Source organism: Camelus dromedarius, chromosome 2 (assembly GCF_036321535.1).
Source record: "Camelus dromedarius isolate mCamDro1 chromosome 2, mCamDro1.pat, whole genome shotgun sequence".
In the NCBI taxonomy this organism is placed as follows: Eukaryota; Metazoa; Chordata; class Mammalia; order Artiodactyla; family Camelidae; genus Camelus; species Camelus dromedarius.
In genome coordinates this window covers 71,724,176-71,742,189 of record NC_087437.1, presented here as the reverse complement: position 1 = coordinate 71,742,189, position 18,014 = coordinate 71,724,176, and the positions used below count along the sequence as shown (strand labels likewise).

Genomic DNA, 18,014 nt, shown 5'->3' with positions numbered 1-18,014 from the left:
GATGGCATAACAATAAAGGTTCATTAAAACAAGTCAGAACCACAATAGCAAAGTCAGGATATGATTTCTATCAAATTCTGAGTGAACAAACTAAGTTAAAATTTTTGTTCTTCTCTAAAATCCAGAGTCAGAAAATATCTTTATTTCCAAGAGCCAGCACTGATATACCATATTTACAAGTGGCTTCTAGCAGAAGTTCATAATAGTAACAAGCTTACCAGTCGTGGTACCCAAATAAGGGCAGTACCTCCTTGTTTGAATTTCGTCTGAAGCAAAGGAGTTTTGCTAGAAAAATCATAGAGTCTAACAGAACCTACAGTAAGACAGTTTTAAAAGAAAGAAGTTATATACATAAAAATATCCTTAATAACCTTGACTCACTTTACATAACAAGAAACTTAATTAAATCAACTGATAATCTAATAGCCTTTCTTTAGTCAAGTATTCATGTATACCCTCAATCAGGTACTTTATAAACATGAATATATACCATGCCATTTATATAAGGGACTTAAGCATTGGGGATTTTAGTATCAGAGGGAGTCCTGGAACCAATCCCCCAAGGGTTAAAAAACAATAGCTGATTAACTAGTGGATCAATTTCACCTTGCACAGTCCACATAGATTCGCTACGTCAAGAAGGAAGAAAGGAGATGGAAAGAAACGTGGATAATAGTAAAACGAATGGTACTTTTGTGAGTAACTTACTGATGTGTCTTTATTTTAATCTCTCACAATAACCAGGACTGCTGTAATTGGAGCACTCCCCTCTCTGCAAAAACTCACCTCACTTGCATCAAGAGGCTTCTGTTTGGAAAAATTCTCAAATGCTTTAAGCAGGAGAGAAGCGTATAACTCAGTGGTAGAATGCATGCCTAGCATGCATGAGATCTTGGCTTCAATCCCCAATGCCTCCATTAAAAAAATAAGTAAATCTAACTACCTCCCCCAAAACCGCCTAAAAAAATTTTAAAAATGCTTTAAGCAAACACAGAAAAAAATGTATTGAAAACCAAAAAGGCCACAGATGCATGTCTACTTACAGTCTAAGCCAGTAGTGGCCATGAGGTAAGTGAGAGGGGAGACGGCCAAGGCTTCAATGGCTCCAGAATGGAAAGAGAAGAGGCATTCTGGATCTTGGGTCTGATAATAAAAAGAGATCCAATTAGATCTCTAAGATAGAGTTAAGGTCAAGTTTAAAGAAATGCAAATAGAACCCTGTAACATGTGTGACTTTATCTGAGTAGAAATAAGAAAACATATTAAGACAGAGGGCTGAAGTTTGGAATTAGGAGAAACAGAGTACTGGCTTTGCACTCGATGGCTGTGGTCACTTCAAATGCCAGTTTCCATTTCTCCATCAATAAAATGAGATGATGGCAACTGCCTGCCTACAAAACGGAGTAGTTGTGAGTATTACGTGAGATAATATAAATTAAAACCCCATATGTTTATGAAAATGGTAAAGCTGTATAATGTTAGGCGTTGTCATTGCCACTTTTCTTGTAAGTTTTGTTATGAGATAGAGCCTTTTTATGTAAAATTATAAACTAGAGAAACAGAGACAATATGAACTCATTAGGATATGTTGAACGAGTTTTTGAAGGGAACAAAAATCAAATATGGAGAAAGATAAAGTATCTTTTAGAGAAGGATAAAGATTTTTATTATGAAAATTAGAAATAAGAAAAATAGGCAACTTACAATATTTGAAAAACTGAGGTCAAGCTTCCATATGCCTCCATTGGTATCCTGAAAAATTAAATTCCTAATAGTCTGTTTTATCATTTTGAACTTTTATCAAATTAAAGGAATTTTCTTTTTATCATTTAGTTAAAGGACAAACAACACTACCAGAAGTTTACATATATTTTAAAGTGTGGTTGAAATTTAACAGTAGCCACGTGCATATATCTTAGAACACAACCACACAATAAATGAAGGGATTACATAAAACTTATCATCCGTTTAACATAACAAAAATGCGAATCGGTTTTCTGTGTATAAAGCATCAGTCAATTAAATATCAAAATTCAGGAATTCTTCACTGAAGTATAAACAGTAGTCCTAATAGTACAGTGGACTTACAGGGACAATAAATTATGCTACTATTTTAATTTTACATCCAGATAACTTTAAAGAGCCAAGACAGAGAAGTGCATCTTACCTGAGCCAACCAAAAGTTATTTCCAGTTTCATTCATTTTTATCATAGAGAAGAGTCTGACACTCTTGTCTACTTGAAGTTCATTAATGGGCTCAATCTCTAACAATCCAGTCTCATCTGTGGTATCAGCAGTGTCTATTGTCTCCAAATCCCATATCTTATAAAATTAATAAGAAAATACTTTAATCAGTCAGAAGTTTCTGAATACACTTTTTTAAATTGAAGTACAGTCAATTACAATGTGTCCCACTATACATAAAAATAGGTTTTTACAAAGTTCCTTTTCTATAGCACAGGGAACTATGTTCAATATCTTGAATAGATATTGTCTAAGCCAAAAAAACTCCCATTTTTTTTTCATAAGTCATTTCTTCTTGTTTTGTGAAAATTAATAATGAGCAGGTGTAATTGAAACAGCAGACAAAACCTGACCCTTGGGATTTTGCTCTGAAATGAGAATAACTTATAATTTCCTTTGTATTTATGGAAATTAGTAAGAAAATACAGCCCTGAATAAAGCAAACTTTATTCCAAGGTTTCCCTCAGGTCTTTCTGCATATAAAGTGGCCTAAGGCATGAATAGTTCAGTCACTCACTGAGGCATAACGAGCCTTATTTTGTATAGGCCTGTGGGCCCCTGGAAAGGGGACACAGACCTTCTTGCATAGTGATTCAAGTACTATCTTTGTTATAAGCAGTGAAAACGGATGTAGATTTTGTCTTCTTGAGAAAACGTCTCTCTTCCTCACGTGTTTAGACAGTACTATTGGGATAAGGATTGCTGTTCTTGGCACAGGACTCCAGGAGCGTGCAAGGGAGGGATGAGCGAGGCCAGTCTCACTTCATGTGGTGACACACTCAGAGGGGCCTCCTCTGCGAAGTGACGAAGCCCAGCCTGGATGGTTCTGCAGACCACGGTGCCATATTATCCTACACTCAACAGCTCGGACTTTGGGAGGGTTGGTGTTGCCCCACAGAGGAGCCTTGTGGGGAAGGTCCCAGATCCTAGGCTCACACTAACTCCTGGGAGTTTGAGCAGGTTTTTCCTAAAGGGTGAGAGGTAGAGATTTACAATGTAAAGAATTGAAGAGATGAAGGCAGACTGTAAAAAGGGGAGCAAACTTAGAAAGCAGTGGTGTCCATGAAGGCATCCTCTGTGAGGCAATACCTTCTTGTCTGTTGAGGTTTTCTTACACTTGGTATTTTGATATGTTATGTCTTGGAAGGATAGTGAATATACTGTATGACATAATAAAGGATATAAAAGATTCTCAGAACAATTAGTAAAATATAATAAAAACTTAACATGGTTCAAAAAGCTGATGGTAAGAGATGTGTTTCTAATGTATTATTTACACCATAAGTAAGCTCCATAGGAGTCAGTGTAACCAGAATGTTAAAAGAAAAAAAAATTTTTTTTTAAATATGGTCTTACTTCTGATAATACTACTTCCTAAAGAATGTCCAGAGAATACAGCCTTATGAAAGGCCCCAGTAGAAATATGTACTGAGGGGACCACCAGGCAATTCAGAAGACCCCAGATTTGCCAGCAATAGCAGGGTACGTACATACGGGTGGGTGGGTGGGGGAAGAGGTGTGACAACAGCCAGAGGGACTGGAGCAATGTCGCTGCATTGCCCACACTATGGGCAGGACAGTGTCCACAGGCGAGGACAAGGGAGTTCACTAGCTTATGGAGCAATGGGAGGGGAACACCCATAGGCAAACCCCATCAGCTCACCTTTGCATTTCTTTTTTTTTTGTTTTTTAAACAGAGGTACTGGGAATTGAGCCCATAACCTCATGCATGTTAAGCATGCACCCTACCACTGAGCTGTACCCTCCTCCTCACCTTTCTATTTCTAATTGGCAAACTCAGTTAAAACAAACAAACAAAAACAGACGTTTGGCGTAATTGTCCCTAGAAAATGACCCATTCATACCATGCATTTTGGAAAGACATCTGTGTCCACCATTAATATCATGCTAAAGTGGGTATTCATTTTCTGAAGCTACTATTTCAAAAACAGAATGAAAGCTAAAAGGTCCCATTAGAAAATTTCAGTGCTAAGATGCTGTAAGTGAATTTTGACTAAAATTTAAATATTTACTACAAGAGAAGCATTATTTAAAGTGAGTTGGCCCTGGCCCTGGGAGTAAATGACCACTGATCTCTTTCATCGCGTGAACTTTGAGAGAAATAAAAATCTGCTAAAACCCACAAGGTGATCTGCCAGGCTTTGATGTAGGTGCTACTGTCCAAGTGTAAAGAAAACTTACCCTAACACATCCATCTGACCCAATGGTGATGACTTCACCCTCGTCCAGCATTATCTGGTTAATGGGACCCTGGTGACAAGGCTTGCCTGCAGCTCGACACAGCTCGATTTTGATGTGGCCGCCTTCCCAAAGCAGCATGTTGCCCCATTCCGACCCTGAGAGCACCTGGCAGGTGTGCGGAAAGGAGGGAAAGTGCATTAAGACAGACAAATGTGTGCATGTATGCCTCAAAGAGCAGGTGAGAATTGTTTTTAAACATTATTTTTCTTAAAAAAAAAAACTGAAGTAAATAGGATAGAGAATAAGTAAATAAATATAGAAGAACTGAAGTAAATATAGGAGACTATACAGCAATATATCCTCTGGAGGTATGAAAATCTAAGTATGCCACCATAGGCAGAAACCATGAAATTTAAGATGGAAAGATTTAGTACATAAAGAATAAAATGTTCTCTATGTCAGAAACACCATGAATGAAAGGCAGATGCATGAATGATATAAAAAATAAATTTTTACAACAAAAAAGATTATTTTTCTTGATTATGAGAGTAAAAAATCTTAAATATAGAAAAATAAGAAAACACAGCAATGAAAATTCACTCCCCCCCAGAAACAACCACTTTATCACATTTTGATGTAGTCGCTCCTAATGTTCTGCGTAGTTTTACATCATCGTGATTAGGCTGTATGTTGCTGGTTAATTTTTCAAATATACCTACAATAGATTTCTTCATATCTCTTAAGGATATGACCAGGAGCAGAATTACTGGGTCAAAACTTAGCGACATGTTTAAAATTCTTGATAGATGAGATTCTCCTTTTTAAGAGTGATAACATCAAATGTTATGTTTGATAAATTGTGAGGCCATTATTGAACTCAAAAATTATAGCATAATGGTACCCAGTTTTAAACAAGGATAACCATCTTGAACCACCTCGTACTAATCCATTCAATCCAGCACTTCCCAAAAGTACATACCACCAACCCCCAGTTCTTAAGATGTTTAACTCATATTACATAATACATATTACTGATTGAGTACTGACTCCATACCAAGCACTGCTTGAGCACTTTATATACAATAAATTATTTAATCTTGAAAACTATATGAACTAGGTGCATTTATCAAGGATACCACGTGCAGTTGTTCAGGTTGGGCCCTTGATTTTTGCATAACAAACAGTTTTACTCATTAACACAAAGGAACCATATGGGCCAATGGAAGTCCTGACTTTTTATCCCCATTTTACAAAAAAAAAAAAAAAAAACTAAAGCACAGAACAGTTAAGTATCTTGCCCAAAACTACCCAGAAGTGTCAGGGTTCTAAGCCAGGCACTATGGCTCAAAAACTCCCATTCCAACTAACACTGCCTCAGAAGACATGCTAGGGAAAGAAAAGTCAAACAAGTTTCTTTTCTCTAGGAACCCTTGGAAGCTTTAATACAGAAGTGTCCACTGGGAATCACCAAGAGAAATTTCTAGATACACAGGAATTTGACCAGGAAAGTCTTATCTTCAGAGAAGAACATTCAGAGAAGAATGTTCCATGAAATGCCCTTTGGGGAACTCTGAGTTCTTGCCTCCCTGCTCTGCAGCCCCATTTCCCTCTCACCTAGAGTAACTTATGACCTCATTCAGTCTTTTCTACTTCTTCTGGCTACCTATTCTTATCTATTCTACTTGTTTTATGTATTAAGCCTCAGCCCACTTGTCTTTACTTAGGCTGGTTTTCTTCTGTCCAGGAACTAATGCCACCAAAACTCAAAGCCAACAAGGCATTCCTTTCTGAAATGTCACACTCATGTCTAGCTTTCATTTTCCATTTATCCTGAGAAAAGTCTTGGCCCTCATCACCTCTTCTTAGATAAAGCAACATCTTCCTTTCAAGCTCATCTCCTTTACTCCAGAGTTCCCTTCTTCTTTGTTTGGCATTTTGTGGAGATATATATATACACATACATACATACATACACACACATATATATATACACACATACACACACATATACATACATACACGTGTGTGTATGTGTATGTATATATATATATATATATAACTTCTTTCATTTGCAACCCTGCTATTCCAATGCCTAATAGTTCTTCCTGGCTGCTCAAGTTCTTGTACACAAGGACCCCACCCTACTTCTCAATCTAATATCCCACACTTTCCCAACATGAATGCTTTATTCGAATTAATCCTCTGAGTATATGATATTCACTCCTAACTCTAAACATTTCCTTTTGTGGCTCTCTCATTTAAAATGGCTTATTTCCTCCCCTACATCTACACAAACTCTACTGAACCTTTTTAAGATAGATCTCCTACCATGTTTTTAATGGTCTATATCTTAGCTTACTTATTACAGAATTCAGAATTTGAAGCTAGAATGACTTATGATCATCTTATAGGTTTGGATATATAATTTAGTCAGCATCCAAGGTTTTTCATTTCCTCTCATACACCATGATTTCAAATTGAGAATATTCCACTAAGTAATGACTAGACCACTTGGTTCCTCAGAGTATGCTGGCATTTACTTATATCTGAGATGATCACAAGTAATACTATATAACTCATCCTAATAGGAAGCCAAATACAATATTAATGGAGAACTGACCCTATAGGCAATATGCCTATAAATTACATAAGAAGCAATTAACAATATTAAAGAATAAACTAACAGATTAAAATTGCAGTGTTGCAGATGTTATTATAAAATTGTTCGGTCTTTCTGAATAATAATCTGACAATAAAAACAAAAGCCACAAGACTGTATATAACCTTTGATGCAGTAAGTCCTCTTGGAGTATCATGGCAAAGGAGAGGAGGAAAAGATAAACTTCACAAACATTGCAACTCCATGACATAATTAAAAGCGACAGGTACGTCACTATGTTAATATTTGAAAGTGCTTGCATACTTGATGTGTGCATAATACTTAGTAAAAACAGAATGAAATGTACATGTTGATTATGATAATTTCACAGAATTAAAATTGATCATCTAAAGAGGCAAAATTAAATGCTTATTATATTTACAATCATAGTATCTGTTACTGCCAATATTGGCAGTGCTTTTTAGACTGTGTGATGTGCTTTCATATATGTATATCACTTGAAAACAATTTTATTATTACAGAATAGTGGCTATATTCACCTTCCCATCTGGGAGCTCCATATAACCTTCTATATCAGTAGTGGCTGTTTTACCAAATCGACCCAAGAAACCCTGAAGCTTGAGGCCAGTGAATGTTAGAGCCATTTCCCAGAACCTGCAAACAAATAAGAGACTGAATGTACCTCAGAGAAGTTTTATTTACTTTAATTTTAGCGTCACTTGGACATTTACATATTTCAGAGTCACATATTATTTCATTTATTCATTCATCCAACTAACATGTATTATCAACTACCTGTCAGGCAAAGTTCTAGGCAATATGAATTCAGCATTGAGCAAAATAGACCAAAAAAAAAAAAAAAAAAACCCCAAAATTCCCTGCCTTTGTAAATCTTATATTTTAAAGTTGTGTTGTCCTATGCAATAGCCACAAGTTTGATCATTTTAATTTAAAATAACATTAAGTAAAATTTAAAAATTGGTGTGTCATTCAGACCAGCCAGTTGAAAGTTTTCAATAGCTACATGTGGCTAGAGTCCAGTAGATGGGACAGCACAGAACATTCCCACCCTGGAAGAAGGTTCTACTGCACAGTACTGCTTTAGAGGATGTGAAGGTTTTCACAAAAATTCTAACTTACTCGCTGTGTAACTTTGAGTAATTTTTTTGATCACACTATGCCTTCACTCTCTCTTGTATAAAATGAGAATATTAGTAGCACCAACCTTGTAAAACTGTTGAAAAACTCTTAGAACAGTGCCTAGCACATAAAAGCAATCAATAAATGTTAGTATTGCTAACATTTTCTTATTCGTAGCCTCAACAAATGAATAGTTAGAATGAAGAAAACCATGTAAGAAAAAATAATCTGACCTATCAACTGGATGTAAAATAGATAATGGACAATATCAACAGCCAATAACATGAAGCCAAGAGCCTAAATGACCAATGCCCTTCTCCCAGGCTATGGCAGGTCCCCTGATCATCTGTTTCTATTTCCTCTATGTTTCTTTTATAGCACATCACACACATCACACATTGTTCAACATTTATCTTTCCCCCAAAATATAGAGTATATAGAAAATATGCACCTTAGTAAGCGATGGGAGAAGGTAAGTTAGAATTTAATCTATAGCTAGCAGAGTTAGTGACAATTCCAAGATTTTTTAAACAGATCTGTTCAATTATTCTATATTTCAAAAAGGCCAGGTTTAAATTGGAATAAAAAGGATTTAAGATAGTTAAAAATGCCTTTCTCATAAAGACACTGGGAATCAAGTCATGGGCACCTGGAGAGTAGTGCTTGAAGGTTCTTAAATAAAGGACAAAATCACCCCGTCCTGAAAAAAGACCAGTGTATGATACGGTGAAAAAGACCCAAAGACCTGAAATCAAGAGTAAACTCTGCTGCCATTTAGTATTGAAGTTCCTGCATCAGAAATGATTCTCTTATAATTCTTGTTTTACAAATGAAGACTGAGTTCAGAGACAACAAGATGACTTACCCATCACACAACATTGCTACACGACATTTAATAGTGGATCTGAAAGTTCAATATGAACTTGGACACAGCACGCTAATGTTAATACATTATACAAACCTGTAGGAAGAGAAGCCTACAAGAAGGCAGCAAGTTAAATTTAAAAGCCTTTCTTTTATCTGCACTGTCTTCAGCAATAAAATCCCCATTTCCAATTACAAAAGCTGCACAACAGTTTTTTAAAGTAACACCATAAAAAATATCCTGTTAACAACACCAGCAAAAATGTCTCCAGCTGTTTAATCCTCTTAGCAAAGACCCTTACGATAAACTACTAGCACCTGTTCTCAGTCACACAACCTACTTGATGTGGCCTGATCCTGATGTAGTAAGCTGCTCGTCGTTTTCAGGATTGAAAGTAACCTTAAAAACTTCCTGGGAAAAAGCTTTTGTCCTCAGTAGGGGCTGCTCTTCTTTCCAGTTCCAGATGGTTAGTGTGTGATCGGGGTTGCCGCCAACAGAGGCCAGCAGGGTACCATCGTAGTTAAAGTCCACGTAAGCATAGGCCAGTTCAGTCCCATCTGAGAGGATGAAAGGATGAATGGGAGTCTAATGCACAGGGGCAGCATTTATTTAATTTTCAAAACCATATTATCAAAAAAAAAAAAAAGGGGAAAAAGAGAGCACCCTCGGTGATGTGCACTGACGGAAGAAGACCAAGAATCCCCTAAAGAAACAATTCCAAAATCATTCACCACCATTGGCTTTAGAATGAATTACATGTATGAGGGGTGAGGATGAAGAATTTTTAATCACATTTTACATGAGGAAAACGCTTTGAGAACATACTCCACTTTATGAAGCCAGGACAGAAAAGCATGCTAGATAGCAGAAAGAAATCAGCATTTAAAATTTGCCACTGAAAACGTCACAAAACAAAAATTAACGACTTCAGGTTACTGGTTAGGCATGTTAAGAGCTTAGACGCTGCCATTCCAGCCTAACAAGACAACTTTTTAGCTAAATAGACTAAAAAATCAACAACTCTTCCTGGATCTACAAGAGAGGGAAGGACACAGGGCAAAACGCTGCCCCCCAGACTAGAGAGACCAAAGGGTGAATACAGGGATTTACAATTTACCAGAGCGGAGACTTACAAGCAGAAACAGCCAGAACAGCTCAAGGAACCCACTGCCCGGCAGTAAAGCCTCAACTAGATCTGACGATTTGCTGTAGCCTCAGCGTGGACAAGCCTGAGAGTTAAAAACTCCAGAGGGATGCAGTCATAAGGTGGCCCCAACAATATTGTGAGATTGTGAGCTCCTCCAGGAGCTTGACCAGATTCCTGCAGTAAAAAATCTCGAAAAATCCCCCCAGGCTTCCAGCAGAGGAAAAGGAAAAGGAGCCATTTTGAAATACACCCGAGCATTCTGTTCTCCTTAATAAGGTCTACGCTCAGGGGAAACTAATTAACCAGAGCCTGATTGACCTGGAGAGTAAGTATCCAACTTCAGCCCACTCTCACCGTCCTGTCCCACTTAAGGGGGAAGAAAAATGCTGGGAAATGTTTGTGAAATTCACAGTTCAGAGGCACCAGCTCACTAAAAAATTGAGACCTAATCACAGGACTAAAAAAATGCTTCCCCTCCCCCACACCACAAGGACACTAAAGGCCTATTTCCAGCAGTTCTTTTTACCCAGTACATCACATCTAGCTAGCTATCAAGAAAAAAGTACAAGGCATACCAAAAAGCAAAAAAAGGCAATTTGAAGAGACAGAGCATGCATCACAACCAGACACAGCATAGATATTGGAATTATCAGACTGGGAACTTAAAACCACTATAATTAATACACCAAGGGCACTAATGGAGAAAGTAGACAACATGCAAGAATAGATGGGCAATGTCAGCAGAGAGATGGAAATCCTAAGAAGAACCAAAAAGAAGAGCTAGAGCTAAAAACCACTCTCACAGATGAAGAATGCTTTTGATGGGATTACTAGATTGGACACAGCTGAGGAAAGAATCTCTTAGCTACAGGGTGTCTCAACAGAATCCTCAAAAACCGAAGAGCAAGGAGAACAAAGACTGATCAAAACAGAACGAAGAGCTAAGGACTGTGGGACAAACACAAAAAGTGGAACATATGTGTGATGGGAATACCAGAAGGAGAAGAAAGAGAGACAGGAACATAAGAAATATTTAAAATAATAATGACTGAGAATTTCTCCCAACTTAATGTCGGATACCAAACTGCAGATCTAGTAAGCTTAGATATCACCAACCAGGATAAATGCCAAAAAAACAAACAAACAAACAAACAAACAAAAAACTACAGTAAATGAAAGACAAAGAAAAAATACTGGAAGAAAAAAAAACATCCAGAGGAGAAAAAAAACTCTTATCTATAGAAGAACAAAGATAAGAATTACATCTGACTTCTCCTCAGAAATCATGTAAGCAAGAAGAGTGGAGTGAAATTATTTAAAGTGTTAAAAGGAAAGGAAAAAAACCCCACCAACCTAGAATTCTGCACCCTGCAAAATTATCTTTCAAAAATGATGGATAAAGAGTTTTACAGACCACCAAACATTGAGGGAATTTGTTGCCAGGAGACCTCCCTTATGAGAAATGTTAAAAGAAGTTCTTTAGAAGAAAAATGTCAGAAATTTGGATTTAGATAAATAAAGGAAAAGCATTAAAGGAGTATATGAAGGTAAAATAAAAACTTTTTCTTATTCTTAATTGATGTAACAGATAAGAGTCTGTTCCAAACAAAAGCAACAATGTATTAGATTATGTATGCTTATGTATGTGTGTGTATATATACATATATATGCTTGTGTATAAGTAAAATGAGTGCTTACAGATAAGCTTATATATAAGTGAAATGAATGACAGCAACTAAGATGCCCCTTCGTAGGTGAATGGATACATAAAATGTAGTACATACAGACAATGGAATATTATTCAGCACTGAAAATGGCTATTGAGCCATCAAAAGACATAGTGGAAACTGAAATGCACATTACTAAGTAAAAAAGGCCAACCTGAGAAGGCTATATACTGTATAATTCCAACTATATGACATTTTGGAAAAGGCAAAACTATACAGTCAATAAAAAGGTCAGTGGTTGCCAAGGGGGGACGGGGCAGTTATGAATGGACAGAGCACAGATGGTATTTAGGACAGTGAAAATACTCTGAATGATATTATAATGAGGGACAGATATCATTATACATTTGTCTAAATGAATATACAACACCAAAAGGAACCCTAAGGGAAATTAAGGACTTTGGGTGGTTATGGCATTACTGTTGGCTCATTCTTGGTGAAAACGCGCCATTCTGAGACGTGGTGTTGATGAGCAGGCTATGCATGTGTGAGGGGAGAGGTATATGGGAAATCTCTGACCCTTCCTCTCAATTTTATTGTAAACCTAAAACTGCTCTGAAAATAAAATCCTTCTTAAAAACCGACTGCTGAAATTAATTATGTGGAAAACAGAATTGTAAGATACTTGGGCTACAGTATCAACTATTCAATTAAACACCACTCTGGATGTTGCTATGAAGGTATTTTGTAGGTGTGGTCAACATCTCTAATCAGCTGACTTTAAAGATTATCCTTGATAACCAGGGTGGGCCTCATCCCATCAGCTGAAAGCACTTAAAAGCAGAACTGAGGTTTCCCTGAGGAAGAAGAAATTCTGCCTGAAGATGTAGAATCAATTCCTGCCCAAGAATTTCCAGACTGCTAGCCTGCCCTGTCAACTTCAGACCTGCCAGCCCCCAAAATTACATAAGCCAATTCCTTTGAATAAATCTCTCTTCTACCTCCTACTAGTTCTGTTTCTCTGGAGGAACCTGATGTTACAACAATGTTACATCTTCAGAATGTTGTTAACCTTGAACATGGGATATTTTAGAGATTCTACTGGACTCACCTTGAAGGATTCTGTAGGGCCTCAAAGAAGGATATTCATAAATGATAATCTTTGGGAAAACTCCTTTCTCTGCTACTGTGAAGCAAGTTTTATATGGGTGAACCTATAAAAAATAAAATCTCACTAAAGTATTAAAAGGGAAATTGTCATATAAACAGTTCTATTAATACAGTACTTAGTATCTGTTACTTTATAATTTATTAGGATCAACTCCAGTAGAAAACTCAAAACTAGGCATCTTTTTCCTACAACATGGATGGACCTGGAGATCATCATTCTAAGTGAAGGAAGCCAGAAAGAGAAAGAAAAATACCATATAATATCACTTATATGTGGAATCTTAAAAAAAGACACAAATAAACTTATCTACAAAACAGAAACAGAATCACAGACATAGAAAACAAACTTGTGGTTACCAGGGGTAAAGGGGGTTGGAAGAGGTAAATTGGAAGTTCAAGATTTGCAGATACTAATATATATATAATAGATAAACAACAAGTTTATACTGTATAGCACAGGAAACTATATTCAATATCTCATAGTAACTTATGGTGAAAAGAATATGAAAACGAATATATGTATGTTTATATATGACTGAAACATTATGCTATACACCAGAAATTGACAACATTGTAAATGACTATACTTTAATTAAAAAAAAGGTCATCTAACAAATTCTTGACAATGAATATAACTTAAACTGAAAACAAGAAGAATACTCATTTAAGTTTCACTTTCATTAATAGAGGCATGTCTAACTCTACAATTTAAAAAATTGCCATCAGAAGAAGCTAGAACATTGAGCAGGCATCAGAATCACAGGGAGGGCTTATTAAAGCTCAGATTACAAGCCTTAACACCAGGTTTCTGATTAGTAAATCAGGGCTGGGACCTGAGAATTCAGTTACAATTCTAACAAGTTCCCAGGTGATGTTGATGCTGCTGACTCGGGGTTGGGGGGGGGCACTCTTGGAGAACAGCTGAGTTAGATGAATTGTTTACCCTGCATATAAATTAACTTACATATTTGAATTAAAAAATTCATGTTTCCAGAGTAGGTTACATCACAATTTCTAAAATTTCACCTTGGACAAACTTACCAGAAATGGATGTAAACTTAGTGGAAGTGTGAAAGATAACAATATTTCCAAGCCAGAAGTAGAGGAAAATATAGTAAATAAGCCCTTGACAAACTACTTGTGTCAGCATTTCAGTAATAGCCATATAAATTGGATGGAATCGTAGGTTCACTTCTGTTACTTTTGTTTATTCCTGCCAATGTGCAGGAAGAGTAAATGAGTAGTCAAAAAATAAAAATAAAAATAGGCTGTTATAAGAAAAGCTATTTAAAACACACATTTATAAAATTCCACTTTCAGTTACCATTTTGCAACTCCTGATTATATACCTTAGGGAGTATTCTCGGGCACAGAGGGCACTGGAAGTCCTTGTACCCAAGATTAGGTTCTTGCTCTTCTTCATCCCTCCGCATGTGGGAACCTAAGACCCATAACAGGCTGTCTTCCAACTGGTAAGTCGCCTTTTATTCTTCAATTCAAGTAAATACCCATCACTTCAGCTTGGAACAAGGCTTGTGTTTATAGGATGGATACTCAGTGAGATAATGATAATGTTGAAAACAGATAACATTTATTGAGTACTTACTATGTACCAGACACTAAGTTTGACATGAATTAATTTCCTTAAATTTCACATCAACCTTGTGAGGTTGTATATCATTTTTATTCCCACCTTATTGATGGGGAAACTGAGGAAAAGAGAGGTTAAGTAACTTGCTTGAAGTTATACAGCTGGTAAATGCAAGAGCGTGGATTCAAGCCAGGTGTTGGGGCTAAGAAGAAAATGGAACTAAAAAGTAGTAGATTCAAGGGGAGGGTATAGCTCAGGGGCAGGGTGTTTGCCTTGTAAGCATGAGGTCCTGAGTTCAATCCTCAGTACCTCCAGCGCTACCAACAACAAATAGTAGATTCTATGAATTTAGTGAGAAATGCATTGAGACATTTCTAGATTCCCCACTTACAAGGGAATATTCTGTAAGATATGGGGGTCACAGAAATCTGAATGGGCATTCAGGCAAATCTTTCACCTGTTTAGGTCTTGTCTATAGTAAGTAAAAATACTTCTGCTCTTCCAGATCAGAAGCTGCTGTGGGGTTGGGTTTGCTGTTTTGCTTTATTTTTAGTGGAGACCTGGAACAGTAAGTCACTATATACTCATAGTCATACTCAACATATAGATTCACCCTATCTTTTCTGGAAGATAGTTTATATGCCCCGGAACACATTTCTCACAGGTTTCTCATAGCCTCATGGAAGAATTGCTCATCCACAAATAGATAACTGTTTCAGAAAAAGTGAAGCAATGTGGGCAGTGGAGGAAGGCCCCTGTCACGATCCAGGCTCCAGAAGCCCCAGCACACATGGAGACGAGCCCCGTGGACACACGAGTGCTCAGAGTCCAGGGGGTACAGTTTAGGGTGAGCATTCTTGACCACATTCTTGACTTCACTACATCCCTAAGCACTGACCTCAAGCCAAATTATCATATAGCAAAGTAAAATGGGCATTCCAAAACTCCTGTTGGCCACAAAGTGATAGAAAAACAAGTGAGTTAGATATTGCTGAGTCCTCTGCAGATGGTGTGGACCCCAGGGCTCATGACACCCCAAGATGGCCCCAGTTGACTTCCCTCCAGAGAGCCCGTGACCCTCACCTTGGGCCCATGAACATTTGCAACAGCTGGTCCCACAGTACCAGGTACTTGTATACATCTAGCCTTGGGGTTTTTTGCTTTTTAATATGGATCCTGTCTCTTTAGATGGATTTTAAACTCTGAATTCACAGGAGTCATGAACCCTTCTTCCTCTGAATCCCTGCATGTTTTGAGCATTGGCTGCAGAGTTGTATACAATAAATTCTTGCTGAATTCATTAATTCGTCTTATAACAAACTCCCTGAAGACAAAGACTTAATTATATACACATGCTATATCCAGATAGATGATCAAGAAGGAAACAAACCTGAGATTATCTTTGACTCTTTCATCTCACCACATCCTTAGGCAATCTAAGTCCTGTTTTTGGGTCTCAGATTTCCTCATCTTCTCCATCCCATTGCCATGTCCCTGCTTCACTCCCCAGATCAAGAATCTTCAAAACCTCCTCACTCACCTCCACTTCACAACTAAATCTAACCCGATCAAACTGTTTCCCACTGCTTCCTGCAGGCTTGGCCCATTCTCTCTGCTGGAGCCACATCAGTCTTTCTGCCAGAAGCCCTGGCCTCAGCATTGTGCTGTGAAGAGGGCCCTGCACCTCCTAGTTCCTTCTGGTCTGCTCACACCCAGCAGGAAGGGCAGGAGTGGGGATTTGGTATTTGGATCCGATCCCTCTAGAAACCCTCTTGAGCATCTCATGTGGAACTGCTGCTTGTTTCAGCCCCCAATCCTGTATATTTCTCCTCCTTTCCCTCATTGTCTCTCTCAGCCTCATCTGAACGGATGGTCCTCTCATGACTCCAGTGACACCGAGAGGCATCCCTCAGGCCATTGGTTACTGGTGAGAGTAGATCTAGGGACACCTGCTTTAAGGAGCAGAGAGTAGAAAAACAGCCAAGAGTAAAGCTCAGTTGTGGGGCCATTGCTACAGGGAGGTCAGGTAATTAGAAAGGTATTCTTCAGATTTGGCTATTAAGAGGGCCTTTGGTCACCTTAGTGAGGTGATGGGGAAACAGACAGCAGATGTTTGGCTCTGGATGAAAGCTTAAAGGTCACTGGGTAAAGAGAATGTATGGTCAGAGAGGGGCCTTTTAAACTGAGAACAAGTTGATTTAGTTTGCTTTTGGGCTGAGGATGGAAAGCCCAAGGAAGTAGAGGCTGAAGATACAAGAAAGATGATGACTGATGGAGACAGACACCTGAGGATGAAGAGAGGCTCCAAATCACACACAGATCCTTTTGTCAACTGCTCGAAACTACTGAGTGTGCAATCTGTACTTCATCTCTAATGTTCAACTCTATGTTCACATCTTACCTGGCATTTAGCTCTAATTCATATGTGAATTATCATTTGTGTTATTCACCACAGTGTTTTTGCAGAATAGCAACATACCATTCAGTGTGAAAAACCTGCATGACTGTGGGAAGTCACTGAACCTCTATTAGCCCTGGTTTCCTTATCTGCAAAATGAGATGGTAGTATTATTAATATAATAGTGTACTATTGCATGGGATAATGTCAGTGAAAGCAGTGGCTGCAATCACGGAATTGAAATCCACACATTTACTACCACAGATTACTCACATAGAGGATGAAATTAACTCAAAGACTTCAAAGAGATTTTTAAACTCATTATACGCATACATATATTTAGAATTTATGGCACAAAATAAGTTCTCTGTAGAGTTTTATTTTTAACATCTAAGTTTTCTATGTCTACCTCTTTTAGACTCATACCATCTCCAGTTGACTTAAAGCTGTGTCCTTTTCAACCTAAGTTCTAAAGGTGACTGCTTTGGAACCTGGTAATAAACAAAAATAAAACGTTATGTATATAGCCCAAGAAAATGCCTTAAAGACTGCTGTGCATTTCATGTAATCCCACAGTACTGCATGTGGCCCTGGCACCTCACAGTCCAGCTGGTCTACAGAACAAAGAATTTTTTTTCTAAGTTAGTAAAGACATACCCCAATGACACCAATTCCTCTGCCACTGCTACTTCGCAGGTAGGTCTGTTCCTTGGTTTTCAAATTTAGAAGGATCAGCTGGTTCCCAGCTATGTACATCACGGTATTGCTGTCCAGAAGTTGTAGGTTGGCCCGCTTTCTGCAGTCATAACCAAAGGAATGTCTGAGGGAAAGCTGCTAAGGAAAAGAGGTGAACCAAAGTAACCACCCTAGAGACAGGAAAAGCAATGAAATCAATATGTTAAAAAAAAAAAAACCCAAATCCTTAGATAAAGATTCAGTGTTGAAGTATGAATTTTACACCAAAACTCA

General features: G+C 37.7%; 1 protein-coding gene and 1 non-coding gene across 6 annotated transcripts in view; one reads left to right on the top strand and one right to left on the bottom strand.

Moving 5' to 3' along the window:
* Nucleotides 1-18,014, bottom strand: part of CFAP44 (cilia and flagella associated protein 44) — a 105,275-nt gene that overhangs the window by 67,920 nt on the left and 19,341 nt on the right. For all 5 annotated transcript variants that reach the window (XM_064495258.1, XM_064495251.1, XM_064495242.1 and 2 more), the window contains 9 exons: nucleotides 17,703-17,865; nucleotides 12,998-13,100; nucleotides 9,413-9,629; nucleotides 7,607-7,721; nucleotides 4,448-4,612; nucleotides 2,168-2,323; nucleotides 1,705-1,752; nucleotides 1,044-1,143; nucleotides 219-313 (listed from right to left, as the gene is read on the bottom strand). In XM_064495258.1, coding sequence (XP_064351328.1) covers nucleotides 219-313; nucleotides 1,044-1,143; nucleotides 1,705-1,752; nucleotides 2,168-2,323; nucleotides 4,448-4,612; nucleotides 7,607-7,721; nucleotides 9,413-9,629; nucleotides 12,998-13,100; nucleotides 17,703-17,865 — 1,162 coding nt within the window. The remainder of the gene's footprint in view (nucleotides 1-218; nucleotides 314-1,043; nucleotides 1,144-1,704; nucleotides 1,753-2,167; nucleotides 2,324-4,447; nucleotides 4,613-7,606; nucleotides 7,722-9,412; nucleotides 9,630-12,997; nucleotides 13,101-17,702; nucleotides 17,866-18,014) is intronic.
* Nucleotides 14,889-14,961, top strand: TRNAT-UGU (transfer RNA threonine (anticodon UGU)). The gene has a single exon. It is a non-coding gene; the product is annotated as a tRNA-Thr (tRNA).